The sequence below is a fragment of the Eubalaena glacialis genome, chromosome 11 (assembly GCF_028564815.1).
Source record: "Eubalaena glacialis isolate mEubGla1 chromosome 11, mEubGla1.1.hap2.+ XY, whole genome shotgun sequence".
Taxonomy (NCBI): Eukaryota; Metazoa; Chordata; class Mammalia; order Artiodactyla; family Balaenidae; genus Eubalaena; species Eubalaena glacialis.
In genome coordinates, this window is record NC_083726.1 from 37013035 (window position 1) to 37031452 (window position 18418).

At 36.6% G+C, this 18418-nt stretch overlaps 1 protein-coding gene across 2 annotated transcripts in view; it reads right to left on the reverse strand.

Annotated features, from left to right (window-relative positions):
- The window catches only part of TMTC2 (transmembrane O-mannosyltransferase targeting cadherins 2), a 409124-nt gene that overhangs the window by 29179 nt on the left and 361527 nt on the right, over positions 1 to 18418 (reverse strand). The window contains exon 12 of one of the 2 annotated variants that reach the window (XM_061205504.1): positions 14863 to 15082. The exons of the other annotated variant lie outside the window; for it this stretch is intronic. Coding sequence (XP_061061487.1) covers positions 14969 to 15082 — 114 coding nt within the window. The 3' untranslated portion in view covers positions 14863 to 14968. Of the gene's footprint in view, positions 1 to 14862; positions 15083 to 18418 lie in introns of those variants that run through there. 2 annotated transcript variants of the gene reach the window in all.

The following is an 18418-nucleotide window of genomic DNA, read 5'->3' on the forward strand; positions in this document are numbered from 1 at the left end:
GGGGCTACTCTTCATTGTGGTGCGCAGGCTTCTCATTGCAGTGGCTTCTCTTGTTGCAGAGCACGGGCTCTAGGCATGCGGGCTTCAGTAGTTGTAGCACGCGGGCTCAGTAGTGGTGGCTCGCGGGCTCTAGAGCACAGGCTCAGTAGTTGCGGCACACGGGCTTAGTTGCTCCGCGGCATGTGGGATCTTCCCAGACCAGGGATCGAACCCGTGTCCCCTGTATTAGCAGGAGGATTCTTAACCACTGCGCCACCAGGGAAGCCCCCAAAGGGTAGTTTAAAAAGGGAATTTGAGGCAAAGTATGCTGGGAGAAGAGCAGTGAAGGGAGGGCAAAGATGATGTGCTGAGCTTTAGAACAAAGAGGGTTTGGACAGAGAAAGGTTTACTGTGGTGACTAGGAAACCACCCAGACACTTCTATAGAACATGTAGCCATTCTTTGGGGAAAACCTGAAAATTATATGAATGGTTAAGTTCAGCATTGAAATCTGTATATTAAAGGAAATGTGACTTTATTTGGCAGTCACATCATGTTGAGGTTTGGGGGTATCTGGGTTATACTTGATATGACTGAATGTACTAGTTGATCTACCCATGTTTCAATGGAGCAGAGCACAAGAGGAACTCTTGGGAGTTCTGGGAGAACTCTTGGAGTGCTGGGTGTAAGAGGAACCTAACAAGTGTGAACTTCATTCAGGAGAGTAATAGGAACAGATCTACATTTTAGAAATATCACTCGGCAGCAACCCAGGAAATGGATCTAAGAAGGAAGCAGACGACTCATGCAATGGTAGGATCATCCTGAGGGCCTGTACAAGGGCAATGTGGGAAGAGATGGAAAGGGGGGAAGACAGATTTGAGAAATGCGAGATGGAATGCCTAGCAAAAGGGCAGACTTGTTGCTGCTGTCTATGCCTCTTGCTCAGTGCCGGGGCAGATGACGGCACCATTCATATACTCTGGGAATTCAGGGATAAAAGCTGATCTCAGAAAACTATCTTATCCAAAGAAGTTAACTTTTTGCAGACACTTGTGATATGTCAGCTGCATGACTCTTAATGCATAACAATGGAAATAGAACCTTCAATATTCAATTAGTGCAAATGAGTTTTCTCTCTAAAGGGCATGGACATGACACTCGTAGCAGGATATGATGTTAGAATAAAGTACTTTAGTGATTATATTTCATTTGATTTCTCCAACTGTAATTCATTTCTTTTCTCCTTCACTCAGCACGTGGATTTAAGTAATTTTTTTCAAGACAGAGACTAAATCCAGGAAAATATATCTACATCTAACCTTTCTCTTCTAATGCTTCTGAAAATTAGTTATTTTAATGCCGCACTTAAAACATCTAAACCATGGTAACAATCTTACAGTATATTATGACTATGCCTAGTCTTTCCAACTTATTAGGGATTTGATGTGAAAAGGAAGGCATAAAAAACGCTAAACATGGGGACAGGAAGATGCTTTTTTCTCTCCATGTCCTCTATCACAACTCAAATTTGAGCCCATGAGCCCACGTTGACTGTAATCCTAGGGTACATGCATTGAATTCTGCAAAATATAGGAAGCAGAAAGCACATGCACAGAAGCACAAAAAAGAACATAAAAATCTGCCTTGTGGTTTTTACACTATCAAGCCAACCCCTTGCTCTGCCTTTATCAAGTCAAGATGCATCACTGAAAACCCCCCGAGTCAGCACTGCCTACAGAAAGGTCATGACTTAGGAGAGGTCAGCATTTGAAGTTGAAAGGAGCTTCTTTTGCTCACTACCATGCCATACTTCAAACTGAGATTCTCACGACGAGCCTGTAAAGATTTTAAGAATTTAAAATTTGAGGATTTTATGGCTTATGTTTTTGTTCTTATACTTCTGACATAGGCATCATGCTGGCTACAGAGCAGGCTACAGTTATTTGTCTGATTTAGTTTCAGAGTGCTTACTGGGCCCAAGTGATTACTTAGTTTGGCTAAAAGCACATAAAAAATACAAAAATGTGTCTGCTGTATTGTGAATTAGTTATCTTCTGAAACACCACAGCTAATAATAGCAACAGTACCATAAAGTTAATACAAACAATAATAATAAGTGACATTCATTGAATGCTTATGATGTACCCTTCAATTTTTTAAAATTAATTCTCACACCAACTCGATGCGAAAAATAAAATGAGGAATTCGAGTTAATCTGTATAAGGCAATGCAACATGTAAGTGGCTGAACCAGAATAAAAACAAAGGTTTCACTCAGTTTTATAATATAGTGAAAGCACAAATGAGCAGATGTTCCAGAAGAGCCCAAGTTAGGAAGTATACAGAAGGAAGCAATTCAAAGGCTCATTATTATCATTTTAATTTTAAAAACAGATGATAATGCTGATGACAGCTAACCTTTGCTGAACACTTATTATGTTTCAGGCACTATTTTAAATGCTTAAAATCTATTAACTCCTTGGATTCTCAAGATGATTTTATGATTTAAGTGCTACTAATACCCCATTTGACAGAAGAGGAAATTGAAAGACAGAGAGGTTAAGTAACATACTCGAGGTCACAAAGTAAATGGTTTAGCTGGAACTGGCTGATGGGAGTAAAGCCAATCGAGAAAAGAATGCTAGCTTTTAAACTAGGGGTCCACAGTCTCATGGCACATTAGAATCAACTGGGTAGCTTTAAAAACTAGGATGATGGGGTTCTGTCTTTGACCAATTATAATCAGAGTGTCTGGTGAGACGCAGGGCTCAGGATGTTGTAAAAGCTCCTTAGGTGATTCTAATGCAGCTAGGGCTGAGAACCACTGTACAACATAAAGTCAAGACTACTATTTCTATTCTCAGAAAATAACATTTGGGCTCAAGGTCAATGGCAGGAGGTAGATTAAAAACTCAGTAATAAATAATAGAACTATTGCCTTTGCTGTGTTAGAAAATTATTAACATTGATCGTAAGCAAAAACATTATAGATAACTTAAAACAGAGTCCCAGAGTGAATATAGAATCTTGGGTTTATTTAACGGATGTCAAAGCTGACTTTCTTATCAGTTTTAATTGGATAGTAAATTCACTCTATTGTTTCCAGAAACAGTCCAGGAATACCATGTTAGGAGAGGCCTTGCAGGATTTTTTTTCAATTGGGCTCAAATAGATGGCTAATTTCTAAAGTGTTAATTTCATTCTGTGGGTTCCATTTTTCATGGCACTTATTTCTGATAGACACAGAGGGCAATGTTTTCAAGGTATAAGAAATATTCCTCTCAATCCAAGTGAATACATACCAGTATCTTACTACTGTTTTATGAATGGGATTTCAAACAACAAATGAAGTCCCAAAGAGAAATCTGGGATGCAAAATTTTTTGTAGCATGATGGAAACTGTCTATGGACAGCCATTAAAAAAATAAATAAAACAAACTATGCCCTCTCTCCAGGGCAAACAGAAAGGCTATGAGAAAAAGGTAAGGTAGAAAAAGGATAATGCTTGGTAAACCTTACCTGTTGAGGGAAGTGAGGACAAATACTGGCCCCACTAAGACCTTTTCTCAAAGGCATAGTTAAAAAAAAGTGTAAGTGTACTCCTTGGTTTTCCACTCTTATTTTACTTTTCCTCAACTGATGGAACTCACAGAAGAATTAATAGCAAATGTAAACTGTGGAGGGGGCTCAAACCGAGTGCTCTTTTCCAATGATGAAGTGTTGATTCAACAACCCTATTAAAAACAGAATATCACCACCAAATCCCGACATAGGACATGTGGTCAACACTCTGGCTCTTGCTTCCTGACCCAAGAGACTCACTACCAGGCTAGACACAGTGATGGCAGGAAGAGTCTGGGGAAAAAAAATACTCTCCCTGGAAAGCACACATACTAGTTCAGCCAATTTGTTATTTTTGTCTTTAAAATTATTTCTTAACCACAGTCAGGTTTCTTGAAATGCAGGCAATTTTTCTTTTGGAGAAAAATTGGCCTTTCGCTCATTCTTATGGTTGACACAAACCACTGATTCCCAGGGCTGCGGCTTGTCATATTAGGTTTTGGCACTGTTGCCCTCTCTGTATAGGTGCCTCACCATTTTTTTTGTTTGCTTGTCATTTCCCCTTTCACTGGTATTTTCCTCCTATTGTGGCTCCCAATATCAAAATAGGTCATCCATAGACAACAGCACAGGGAAATAAACCACAAAATCTAGTCTTTTTTTCTTTTTCCTTCATAAAATTGACTAATGGGGAGGAAAATTTTTGGCTTATTATTCTTATTCTAAGTTTTCTCACCTACCCTTCTTATTTTTAGCATCGAAATATTTGTCATTGTTTTTTTAAAAAGGAAATCTTATATAAGGTAAATTACCTGTGGAGAGGGAGATATGCCCTTTAAGGGGCTACTTTTTGGAAAATCACTGGCCAGTTTTCAATAAGGTCTGGATGGATTTATAAAATCAGCTTCTACCTTATGGTTTACTTTGTGTTTTGCAGAGGAAAGCGAGGCCTGTAAAGGAGGTAGGCATACCATTAGGTCAAACAAAGAAGTTTAAGGGTTACACTGCTTTTCTAGGTAATAATAAATGTACTTTATTTGGATTATAGCGCTATAGAAGCTGCTCCAAAGGTTTACAGCTATTCATTCTATGAGATCTGCTGTCACTTCTACCACAGGCTGAGTTTCAGAATCTGAATGTATGAACACTTATCAAGAGTGATTCTGCATTTCCTGAGAGTATGAAGTCATTTAAAATTCGACAGAGTTCCGGTTCATTGTGATCACCGTCTCCTGAGACTCAGGTAGAGAGAACCAAAAGACCCAGGGTGGGTGCAAGTTGCGGGCAGACAGAGAAGATTTCAAGGTTCTCCATTCAGTGAGAGTTTAAAAAAAAAAAAAAAAAAAAAAAAATCAACATTATTCTTAAACATCTCTCTTAAAAAATCACTTGGATGGCTCTTGAAGTAAACTACAGTAGAGCCTCTCAGCGTGTTCCTGGCAGCCAGTCTCGTTGCTTTTGGTTTTATTTCCAGCACTGTAAAAGATCAACGTGTTTTGTGCTGAGCAGCCCATGTTGTGGTTGGCTTGCATTTAGAGGCTGAATTTCATTGGGGGAGGGGACACGTTGAACACAACATGTTTCAAACACGAGAACCGTACTCAGTGCTGCAAGATGTCCACGCTAGGAAAGGACAGAAAGCCAACACAGCCTGAGAGGCCAGAAGCTTCCTGTGAATCCCTTCACAACACTGACCAAACACCTACTGTCTTCCAGGCACCGCCGCATGTGCTGGGGAAAGCGGAAGTACAGAAAATAAAGTCCTCGCCACCACAGAGCTCCTGGTCTGGAGAGCGGACACAGATAATGCACGTAGGTAAGAAAATACATAGGCTGCAGATGGTGATAAAAACCAAGGAGAAAACGTACAGCAGGACAGGATAAAAGAGGTAGGGTATATTACTGGTACAGAGGTGTTTCCTATGAAGCAGGATGGGAAATCTTACTGATACAAGTTGCTATTTGAGCAGATATTTAAGAAAGTGACAGAGCTAGCCATGCTGCTATCTGGAGGAAAAGCACAGCAGCTGGAGGAAAAAGTATGATTATAAAGCCCGGAGGAAGGAGCATGCTTGAGTCTGTGACAGGCAACACCAATTTGTTTGTTGTTTATGTAACCTGGCAAGTGGAATTGACTTATTTAAAAATTATTCTGTGTAAAGAATATATAGACAAATTCCTGCAATGTAAATAATTTAGCACTAGCTCTGGACCAAGCAGTATTCTAAGTGCTCTGTACGTATTGTTGAATTCCCATAACAAACCCTCTGAGGTAGTTATTATTACCTCCGTTTACAGAGGGAGCAAATGAGGCTTAGGGATGTAAGCATCACACCCAAGATCTCAGAACCAGAGGCAGGTGAAGCCCTGTTTAGTACACCCAAGCCATGTAATTCCAGAGCCTACACTGCTAAGCTATGTTGCCTACCAGGGCTTGTGAAAATGGCATGATTCCACTGGAAATTCACTGCAGAGACTGCTCTTCCCAAACCAGTGAAGTCACTGAAGCATGCTATTTATAGCAACATCTAGTAAATAGACAAACCCTATGTGCTACCCATGTCTCTGCACATTCAGGAAAGCAAAACCCAAAGTTTCTTTGTGAAATATCATGTTGGAAGTAGGTATCTTTTTTTTCACTGCTGCCATATGAGTGGAATACACTTTATCCCTAAACGTTAAAAATGTTTTGATGCCATTAAGGTACACAAAATATATATTCATGATTAAGTGCTACACTTTTTGAGATATAGCATATATAAGCCAGACCAGGTGGGGTGGGAATAGATATAGGTTCTGGAAAACATGTTAAAATAAAAACTTGATATATATTTGAAGGTGCTACACTAAATAAAATCTACACTATATCAAGGATCATTTAGCACTATACACTGTAATTTTATGAAAACATTTAGTTCAAAATAGGCTTTCAAAACCTGCAGTCATGAATTGCCCTTTGACTATCAACTTTATTGATGGTGTGTATCATGTTTTGTCACCATTCCTGCCTTCACTAGGGATCTTGACTTGTTCTGAGGCTATTGCCAACACGCATCTGGCAGAACTTTGGTTATTCCCAGAGCCTAGCATGTTCTAGCACACTTTAAGTGCTATAGCACGCACATATTTGAGGAGGTAATAAATTTCCATTAAAGCAGAGTTGAAAATTCAAACCAAGTTTTAAAAAGAATTGAGTCATATAATATCTTCATGCTGTAGTTCCTTTTACATAAACATCTTCACCATATCCAGCAGCTTCAGTTTAGACATGTAAGAGAAGTACTAGGATTGGATAAATTAAGGACTAAAAGATCAATTCCGAATTACTCAAAAAAAGCTTTTTGCTGTAATACTCTATTCATAACACGTCATTAAACAGATTAAAAACCTACAATCAACTTAGCATATTTCTAAGTAGTTTTTTCTTCTTTTCTTTTCTAGGGATTTTTTTAAAGGAGAATGTTAATATTACTTTATTTATATGTGGGGGAATTTTAGATTCCAGTGTATTTAAACATTATTGTACTGGAAATCACAATAACCTTAACATACGAACTTTCGTCAAATACATCTCTAGACCGTAATAAACATATAGTAGGAATAAAATAAAAGCTGATATGATACCTGCACGTCATTCTACCATAACTCTCATTTAAAGAACACAAATTCAGTTAACAGCAAAACTTCACAAAGAAACTGCCAGGTAAGTAAGAGTCTACTGTCCAAAGTATCTGGCCTTCCAAATCCTAAACCAACATTTCACTAAATCATTTTGCTTGCTTCAGCTTATTAAAGGAAAGGAAATAAATTACCTTTATGAAAAAATGAGAAGCAGATTTACTGCGGTTGTATGAGTCAGCCCAAGACAAAGTAATCAACACATTTCAAGCAATACAAAAACAGTAATATGTTTGCTATGTTTCTTGAAGTCCCTGAATATTCTCTGAAGATAACACAGTAAGTTCATGAATTTTTAAGAATTGTTGTATAAGGTATGGAAGATGCAAACTTTCAAGACTCATAAACTATACAAACCACTCATGAAAAAAATTAAGAAACAATTAAATGCTAAGCCTGCATCAGCGACATCTCTGAGAGAGTAGGAATCACAACTTCCTTGTTTCTCATTATATCCCTGGTATTTATTTTAGATACTGACATATAATAGGCATTCTGCTTGCCTGGGTTTGTATTCTGACTCTACCACTACCTGTGAGATCCCAGACAAACTACCCTGCCTCTGTTTCTCCATCTGTAAAAATGGGGTAGAATTTAACTTATAATGTTTAACTAGTGTAGATGTTGTTAGGTTGACGCTTCCTAATTTTTTAAAAAAGACATTTTTCTGGTCTCAACATTATCATGTTTATTCTTCTACAAGTTACAGAGACAAAATTTTTTTGGTAATAATTCATAATAGATACAAGCAGAAATATGGACCTATAATAGTTGTTTATCAACTTTTAACCTACTCAATATTATCACCTCCATTTAGGTGAATGTTCTCTTTTTTAGATCATTAAGTGTGTATAAAAAAGGTTCCTAACTTCCAAACATGCAGACACAGTTTATACAAATTCAAATGTAAATAATAGATTTAAAGCAATCATATGGTACTACAGTGCTTAGGGTATAATCCATCATCTGTTCACCATAAAAGTTCCCTACAAGTAGGAAATGTTTAGGAGTTACTGTGTCAATCAGCATACTAGAAAAGAAAATGATAATGTTATATTACTCAATGAAAGGAAAAATAAGCATATGTGCATGTATCCAGTAAAGATTTCCAAGGCTAATCAAAGTACATAATCTTCCTTCGGCAGCAAAATAATTCCATCTTCCAGATTTATGGAATCTATTGCTCTCAAAGCTAGCCTAAGAAAACTATATCAAAAAGAAGATATTAAAGTGGAGAAAAGCAACTAAACGTAAGTGAGAAATTATAAATTCTACATAGGAATCTCTTTCTCCATAAGAAAATTCAAAAATAAGCACAGATATCCATGTGTTTGGGGTGTGTCATTTAAGTAGAGTGACCTACAGAAATGCATTTTAAAAATCCTTTGTTCTTTCAATATTTTCATATTGACACTTTTTCAAATACAGTTTTTCACAATTTCTGGTATCATTTTAATAATGCATGTAATCATGGATGAAGAAAAGTATCAGTGCATAGTAAGGATTTATTTATTATAGTAGCTTTGATTTGCTGATAGATATGTACATTAGCATACTTGTGGTTACAAATAAAAGCTCAGCTAGTTGAAACAGATGAAAGCTATGATTATAAAAATTTAACAAATAGTATGACTCTTTGGGAAAAGATAGTTGAACCTTGTTAAGAAAAAGGGAAAACTACCATTGGTTTCTGTAAACCAATAGTGGAAAATGCACTATATATTTAAGAAAAATAATTTGTCTTGTAGGAAAACTAAATTAATACATATTGAGGATTTTTATTCATTTGTTTTAGTAGTTTTATTAGGATTTGTATATAAACAACCAGTAAAAATTACAGATGGAATCAAGAAATAAACTGTAGTACAAATATAGATTCCATGGGGAAGATCCAGCTATCTTTTATAGGATTAAACAGTTAAGTAGAACAGTTAAGGATACAGTAACTTAGATTGGAGACTAAGGAAAAAAAGTGTTTGAAAGCAGTAGCAGTAAATGTTCTACATCTATCCATTCTTGAGCTTGTTGAGATCTATCATATGATACTATCAAAAACATAGTTGATTATTTCCACATGTGATTTAAGCAATTATTTTCTTTAGTATAAATTGTATATGTATATATACATATATGTAAATATATAAATATATATTTCATAAATCATTCTAACAAATCTTGTCAAAATTGCTTCTCTCTTTAAAATTCAGTATTCCTAATCCGAAGAAGTTACTTTTAAAATGAAACCAATTCAGTGAATTGACCATTTCAAACTCTTGTCACAAGACCTTTAATGGCACCATATTTGCCCTCTTTAAGTTGCCATTTACTCTTCAAAAGGGCAGTGTCTCAGCAGGTCATAGTATGTGGTAAAGCTGCCTTTCTGCGAGTTATTTCGCTACAGATCTCATTTAAGAAAGTGACAAAAACAACAACAAGAACAAAACGGAGATGAAAACCACACAGAAATAATGAGAGTAAGTAAAATATAAAGGTCCTATTCTTAAAAAATTGAGTTCTCTATAGTTTTATGTTTTTGCTGTAATCACAGTGCAGGTTCAGACAACTGATAAAACTCTGAATACCATACCACAGTGGTCATTTGTTGGCACTTGGTATCTAAGGAAGTAACAGTTGATAATAAGACAAAGACTGAGACATTCTGTAGCATACACATTTTTTCCCCTCTCTTAAAGATGTCATTCTTTTCAGCTCTCTTCTAGGGTTTGTTAGCAAAGATGTTACAGCAATATATTTAAGCAAATTCTTCTCAAGTTGATAAAGGGAAACTCCTGATTCTGACATTATCTAGTGACAAGAAGTTTAACATTATAACAACTCAGTCTGGGAAAACAACGTCATCCAGAATGACACAGACTCTCCTTGACCAAAGAAGACATTCCTCTGAGTCCTCTTTTTGACTAGGCCTCATCCTTGGGTCTTTTCTTAGGCCTGCCTAGCCCAGCTGTAGCAAGAATTCTGCTAAGTTAATTTAGCGAGAATCCCCCCACCCTCGCTATCTGATCATACTGGCTTGCCTTCAGCAAGAATTCTGTAAGTTGGTTTACCAAGAATCCTCCTACCCTTGAGGTCTCTTCTTAGTAATTTTCCATCCACTGACCACCCCCTGCTGTCTCTGCTGTATGCAAGGTTGAACCTGATCTCTCTCCCTTATTTCCATAGTCATGACACTTATCACAATAGTCCTGAATAAAGTATTCATTACTATTTTTAAAAGCATTGGGGACTTCCCTGGTGGTCCAGTGGTTAAGACTCTGCGCTTCCACTGCACGGGGCACAGGTTCGATCCTTGGGTGGGGAAGTTCTGCGTGCCGTGTGGTGTGGCCAAATAAATAAATAATTTTTTTTAAAAAGCATTGGAATAATTTTTTTTTCTTTAACAAAGACACAGGACTTTCAAGAAGAAATTAATCTATCAATCTTCTAATTTTTCAGGATCTGCCCAACTTTTACTTGTCTTTAGGGTAAAGTAAAATATAATTTTATCTGTAGATGTAAATGAGAGTTTAGGTAGATAACAAAGAGTTAGGAGTAGAAGAAAGGTAAGAAAATAGAAGAAAGAGGAGTGGAATGTTACAGGAAAATCAGAAGAGGGAGGGGATAAAGAATCATACACAAACACGGCTTTTTGTTAATGTTTCAGTTATGTTTAGAAAAAACATGGCCCCATGAGACCAATCAAGGATGAGAAACATAAATGTCTGAAATAGAAATGGGGGAGAAATTTTATATACAATGGAATACTACTCAGCCATAAAAAAGAATGAAATAATGCCATTTGAAGCAACACAGATGGACCTAGAGATTATCCTACTAAGTAAGTCAGAAAGAGAAAGACAAATATCATGTGATATCACTCGTATGTGGAATCTAAAATATGACACAAATGAACTTACTTACAAAACAGAAACAGACTCCCAGACATAGAGAACAGACTTGTGGCTGCCAAAGGGGAGATGGGGTCGGAGGAGGGATGAATTGGGAGTTTGAGACTAGCAGATGCAAACTATTATATTTAGAATGGATAAACAACAAGGTCCTACTGTATAGCACAGGAAACTATACTCCTGTGATAAACTATAATCGAAAAGAATATAAAAAAGAAAGTCTGTATGTGTAGAACTGAATCACTTTGCTGTACAGCAGAAATTAACACATTGTAAATCAACTATACTTCAATAAAAAAAATTAAAAAAAAAAAAAAGAAATGAGAGAGGCCAGCTGTGGAAATAACCAAAGGAGATTATGAAGAATGTGGTGACTGGGGGTGAGGGAAGGTCATATCCTTCTCATGGTAGCAGCCACTGGTCCACCCTAGTTGCTATTCCCAGGTAGGAACATGGGCCAGTGTGGTTAGATTAGCTGAGTTCACAACAAAACAAAACAAAACAGGAATCTAGTTTCTCTGGAAGAAAAGGGACTAAAAGTAATTTTAGTGTGTGGTCCCACAGTTCAAACAATTATAGCTATAAATCGATGCAAAGGATACCCTCACAAAGAAATGTGAGTAAAAATAAACACGTTTGGAATCAGAGAACATAATTAAGTGGAATTCCCCAAAGTTTTTGATGTTTCTCAACCCTAAAGTATTCAGGCTGATTTTCTTTATAGCCAAGAGCCACGTAAGTTCCTGCCCATGTCTCACACCCTTTCATCCTTTTCTGGTTGTGAATCTAAAACATACACACAACACATACATACATTTTCAAAAAATAGTGCTCAAACGTGATTGCATGTGGATTGTGATGAATAACAATACTCCAAGGATGGAAAAACTGTAAATTCAGCTTAGTTGAGCCCAAATATCTGATCCCAGTCTAGGCGACAACTAGCCCACATCAACAGCTAGTAAACAAGTGGATTATACTAACCATCTTTGTCTTCTAAGCACAAAGAATTATACAGATGATAAACAAAAAGAGTAACCACTTCAGAAATACATGTTTTCTGGTTTATCTAACATTTTCGAAACAGAAGTATAACACAAAGCAACAACAATGTAAGCAGAGAGAAATGAATGCACCAAAAACTCGACTTTGTAACTTGTTAGAAGAAAAGCAACATCTAAATAATTTGGAAAGAAGATCTACAGTAGAAAGGAGTTTGAAGACAGATATGAGTGTCTTCTCATATCTAAAATTGGGGCTAAAATCGATCCTGGCATAACTGAAGCTCTCAGGGAAGTGAGCATCTACTTTGCTGAAATCAGACATGAAGGATTAGATATTTGAGTTCTACGGCCGTGTGCATAAATGTCCATAACATCAAAAGGATTAAGCTTATTTATGAACTGAAGTAGAATTAGGGTTTGTTGACTTAATTGGGTATGTGTGAATAACCAACAGTTTTTGTTTCAATGATATCTCTGGGCCCTTTTAATAAAACCAGATAAAATATGGAGGGAAACTAATGGCAATTTTTCTCTTGATGGAAACCTATTTATTCTGGGTTTGTCAACTTACTCTATTTTTGACTGTAAAATATATAGAGGTATTTGAAACTGAAATGACTACTGAGAGTGGGAAATATATTTACAATATTAAAATACATTTTACTCATAAAGTCAATCTGGTGATTCTGGGATCCATATATTATTAATGCCTGAGAGTCAAGAGACACATGGTATGTAATTTTCCCACATCACAGAAGCCTGTGGAAAGTTTTGGAAAAGGCCATATGTTTTTTCCTCCATTTACAAGCAGAAATGTGGTTTAACTGCTTCCCAGACAAATTATTATTTACCCTGCCATTTTTTTTTTTTTCCCAGTGAGATGGCAATCTCAGCAATTTCCCCCACCAAAATCCCCTATATGGTCAAATCTGAATCTGTCCTGTTTAACTGAATTTCATGGTCTCTTGTTCTAATTAGGGTTGAGGAATATCTTCCCCATCAGAAAATAACTATAATTCAGAATATTTTCTCTCTCTTCTATCAGAAGGTAATTCTTCCATCAGAAGTTAATTCTTACCCTTTCCCCCCAGATTCTAGTCTTAGTGGTTATTTCTACTGCATAGCCATCTCTCCCTACCCTATCCCACAACCATATTTACCATAAAAAGGTAGTCCAAGTTGAAAGGAATATATTGTAGAATCTATGTACTAGCTCATAACACAGCTGCACTCTCTTACAGTAAGCTCATTTCTTTGAATCTCATATTTCTCATTTGCTCTTTGACATATAATCATTGCCAAAGAGCCCCAAATGCATAACATCAGCTTTGATTTTATAATAATACTCTGAAATAATTTATGTTCTAAGTGCCCAGGAAAGGTATAATGCATGTATGTAATTTTCTATTGGACAGTCCAATCCTTGGAACACATTCCCCTTGAATTCATATGCAATGGATGTGCACTGGAAAACATTTATAAAATATTATACATACTAGAAATATAAAGGGTGAATACAACAATCAGTGTAAAAGTCAGAGAACTGAATCAAAACTAGAAGCAATCGACCAGTGATTTCAGAACTTCACTGAGAATTATCACAAGATGACAAAGGGTTTAAGGCCAGAATTTCTCCTGGCACTTACTGATCATATATAGATGGTACAGACCTATGGCAAATATTATCTACTGCCTGGCCTGGCATGTTCAGCTCTATCCACAGGCCTTTGGCTTCAAATTCTGCCCTTTTTGCCACAGGACCAACGGACAGCCAAATAAAGATGACGGTAGTAAATTACTACCTACACATGCTCTATTTCTAATTTTTTTTTTTCATCCTTATATCTTCATAGTCTACTTTTTCTTCTTCAGTCCCTGGGGAGGAAATAATCCTTTAAGATCTTCTATATTTCCTTTGCTTTCCCCTCTACTTGGACACATTTTAAATCTCATATTTAAACACACACACATACACATACCCTTTAACACCTATTTTCAATATTTAATAAACACATACTTAACCCATATCACTTGCATGAAACTGAACTCATGAAGGTAGCCCTACATCTTATCCTTTGAAGTCAAAGGACTTTCTCAGTCCTTGTTTTTCTTTACTGTTTAACAGCAGTGGAAATTGCTCACCAATGTTGATTTCTACATCCTATTGTTGTCTTATGCCTTCCTTACCCTATATTCCCAATACAGTGAGTTTTCCCACTACGGATGTGAAATGGGCTCTTTTCTCTCCTTTTGTACTTTCCCTCCCTCGGTGATCTTATCCTCTCCTTTGGTACGATGCCGTTTCTGCAAATGACTCCTGCATCTCTATGCCTAACGGTGGCCTTTCCCCCAACTGCCCACTTGATAGGAATGTCCCATAGAAAATTAGAACATCTTCCCTCTCACTTAGAATCTGCTCGGTTCAAACTTAACACTTTCTTCTTGAAATAAACACATTTTTTCTGTCCTATTTCTGTTTAGGGGATTTCTTTTTTTCCAAGTTACCTAAATTTAAAATTTTGGAACACTCATTGGGCCAATTAATTTTCCTAGTCATATCCTATCAAATAATATGCTTACTTTCCCTGCATGTTCTTTTCCATTCTACTGTGTTTCTGTACTTTAGGATCTATATTATGCCTTGTCCCTATACTATTTTTTTTCTTTTTAAAGAGAGAAGGCAAGTTGTTGTTGTTTTTTTTAAATAAATTTTATTTATTTATTTTTGGCTGCGTTGGGTCTTTGTTGCTGCGTGTGGGCTTTCTCTAGTTGCAGTGAGCGGACTTCTCACTGTGGTGGCTTCTCTTGTTATGGAGCACAGGCTCTAGGTGCGTGGGCTTCAGTAGTTGTGGCTCGTGGGCTCTAGAGCGCAGGCTCGGTAGTTGTGGCGCATGGGCTTAGTTGCTCCGCGGCATATGGGATCTTCCCAGACGAACGCTCGAACCTGTGTCCCCTGCATCGGCAGGCGGATTCTTAACCACTGCATCACCAGGAAAGTCCTGCCTATACTATTTCAATGACCTTTTATTTGGTTTTCTCAAAGCTGCATCTGTCATTTCTACTTTCCCAAATGAAACACACATTCTTCATCACATCAGATAAATGGCCATCCTAAATTACAACTTTCATTACATCATCCTGCTGAACACAATCCTGGAATACAAACTCCTCATTCTCTGTATGGTATTCAATGCCCTTCATCTGGTTTTATATTATTTTTCAGTTCTATCTTCTCCCACTCTTCCTCTCTTCCCCCAACTGTGGGCAATATTAACCACATCTGCTTACTGTTCCTTGGGTATAGTACATGCTTTCTGAGCTCATGTCTTTGTTCATGCATATGCCTCTACCTGCCAGAATTCTCTCTTTCCTCCTCTTCCTGCTAAAAACTTCACCTATAAACCTCCAAACATTTCAAGATTCTCTAAGTTTGTCAACTGTGACTCAATGTCTTCTAGGATCAGAACAACTGAAAGTATTTTTTTTCTCCTGTGCACTTTTCCAGCACCTAGCTTCTGTCACTCACAGAGCACTTATTATACAGCATCTTTTACTGCCTTGAAGTATGAGGATTTGGATCCCTGGTTCTCTCCCTCACTTTCCCCCCACATTAGATAGTACATTTCTCAAGGTCAGGGTTAATTTTTCACAACTTGGAAATCCTACTGCACTTGGCGTAGAATTTTACACAATGTTAGAAGTTAATAATAATAAAAAAAAAGTTGAATGAATTCAGACCAAAAACAATTACATGCAGAAAAATACAAAATATAAAGACATATAATTCCTCATTATTAGGAATTACCCTCTTCTAACTCTGGAATTTACTAAAAGCCAAGTAGAACTGGGTGACTTTGTACTATGCAAATTCCCCATTCTTCACATTTTACGGAAAATTTAAAAACCTATAAATTAATGCAGAATTTGGCTCACTTCCCACAGGAGGAACAAAACCGTTTCATTTTAATGTTCTCTCTAGTCCTCAAGAGTCAGCAGTTTTTGATGTGCATAAATGGGAGAGAAGACAGAGAAAAGTGTTGTCTTTTTAAAGCAACCTCCACAGAAAGATCAATTTTATTTATAAAAATGGAAAACTGAAAGTGGAAAAACTTAAAATGGCAATTTTGGTAAAGAGTTTTCCCACTACAAAAATGTTTCTCTAAATGTGCACTTAAATAAATATATTTCTCTAAATGTGCACTTCAGTAAATGACGATGTATTCAATATCCCTGATCAAGAAACAATATCAGAGTCTAACATTTCAAGTTATATGTGCCTGCTAACTGACAAAGGATTAATCTCCAAAATATACAAGCATCTCATGCAGCTTAATATCAAAAAAACAAACAACCCAATCCAAAAATGGGCAGAAGATCTAAATAGACATTTCTCCAAAGAAGATATACAGATTGCCAACAAACACATGAAAGGATGCTCAACATCACTAATCATCAGAGAAATGTAAATCAAAACTACAATGAGGTATCACCTCACACCAGTCAGAATTGCCATCATCAAAAAATCTACAAACAATAAATGTTGGAGAGGGTGTGGAGAAAAGGGAACCCTCTTGCACTGTTGGTGGGAATGTAAATTGATACAGCCACTATGGAGAACAGTATGGAGGTTCCTTAAAAAACTAAAAATAGAACTACCATATGACCCAGCAATCCCACCACTGGGCATATACTCTGAGAAAACCATAATTCAAAAAGAGTCATGGACCAAAATGTTCATTGCAGCACTATTTACAATAGCCAGGACATGGAAGCAACCTAGATGCCCATCGACAGATGAATGGATAAAGAAGATGTGGCACATATATACAATGGAATATTACTCAGCCATAAAAAGAAATGAAATGGAGGTATTTGTAGTGAGGTGGATGGACCTAGAGTCTGTCATACAGAATGAAGTAAGTCAGAAAGAGAAAAACAAATATCATATGCTAACACATATTTATGGAATCTGAAAAAAAAAAAAAGGTTCTGATGAACCTAGGGGCAGGACAGGAATAAAGACGCAGATGTAGAGAATGGACTTGAGGACATGGGGACGGGGAAGGGTAAGCTGGGATGAAGTGAGAGATTAGCATTGACATATATACACTACCAAATGTAAAATAGATAGCTAGTGGGAAGCAGCTACATAGCACAGGGAGATCAGCTCGGTGCTTTGTGACCACCTAGAGGGGTGGGATAGGGAGGATGGGAGGGAGATGCAAGAGGGAGGAGATATGGGGATATATGTATACGTATAGCTGATTCACTTTGTTATACAGCAGAAACTAAAACACCCTTGTGGAGCAATTATACTCCAATAAAGATGTTAAAAAAATAAAGTTATATGTGCCTGCTAATTTAGATTTCTTTATTTTATCATTTGGTCACTGAAATTCTTTGACTATGAATAACCCTAAAAGTCAATTAATAATTTTCAAGTAAGTTGTATGGAAAAATAAGACTTTCGTAGAAGAAAAAAATATAAAGCAATTCATCATGGGACATACTAAAGAAATGGAATAGGTATTTTACTAAGAGAGGAATTCATCTCACAGATAATCAGCAATCTTCTTAATACAGTAAGTAGGTAGTACACAGGGTTGCAATAAAAAATTTTACTTCGCATAGTCATGATCTGACACGAGCACTGCTGAAAAATCCACAGAGGACCCCGACATACAGCTACAGACTGTTGTAGTTGAAAGTAAACAACAGAAGAAAATGCTTTATGAAAAATAAGAATAAGATTAGATTACCATGCAGACAAGAAAAATAGAAAAGATAGTGAAACTACTTAAACAGGGAATAAGAGTTGAGGTCTGTTTCCCATGTTCTCATATAAACAGGTAACTGAAATTTATTAAGTACAGAAATAACAAAGAATGTTTTTATGACAAAGGGAATAAACAGCTATGAGCAAGATAAATGTCAGATGGATGTTTTAATTTAGTTCACATGCTAACTGCTAATAATTCATGACACGGGGCTATTGTTTAAATAGGTCTCTTCATTTCAGAATAGAAACCTGTGTTATTGTTAAGGTTTATATTTTATCAGTCTTGTCTTGGTGGCATCTTACTTGCCAAATTATGTACAGAAAACCAAACACAATTCATAAAACAGATTAGGGAAAGATCACATCTGTTGATCACCAACTGTAACATCATTTACTTATTGTTAAATACAGACTTCATATCTTATCCAAGTCTATAAAATACTTAATTTATTGTTACCAGGTAAGAGAAATATCATTTGAATAAATGCATTTTTCAAAAGCAATCTGTGG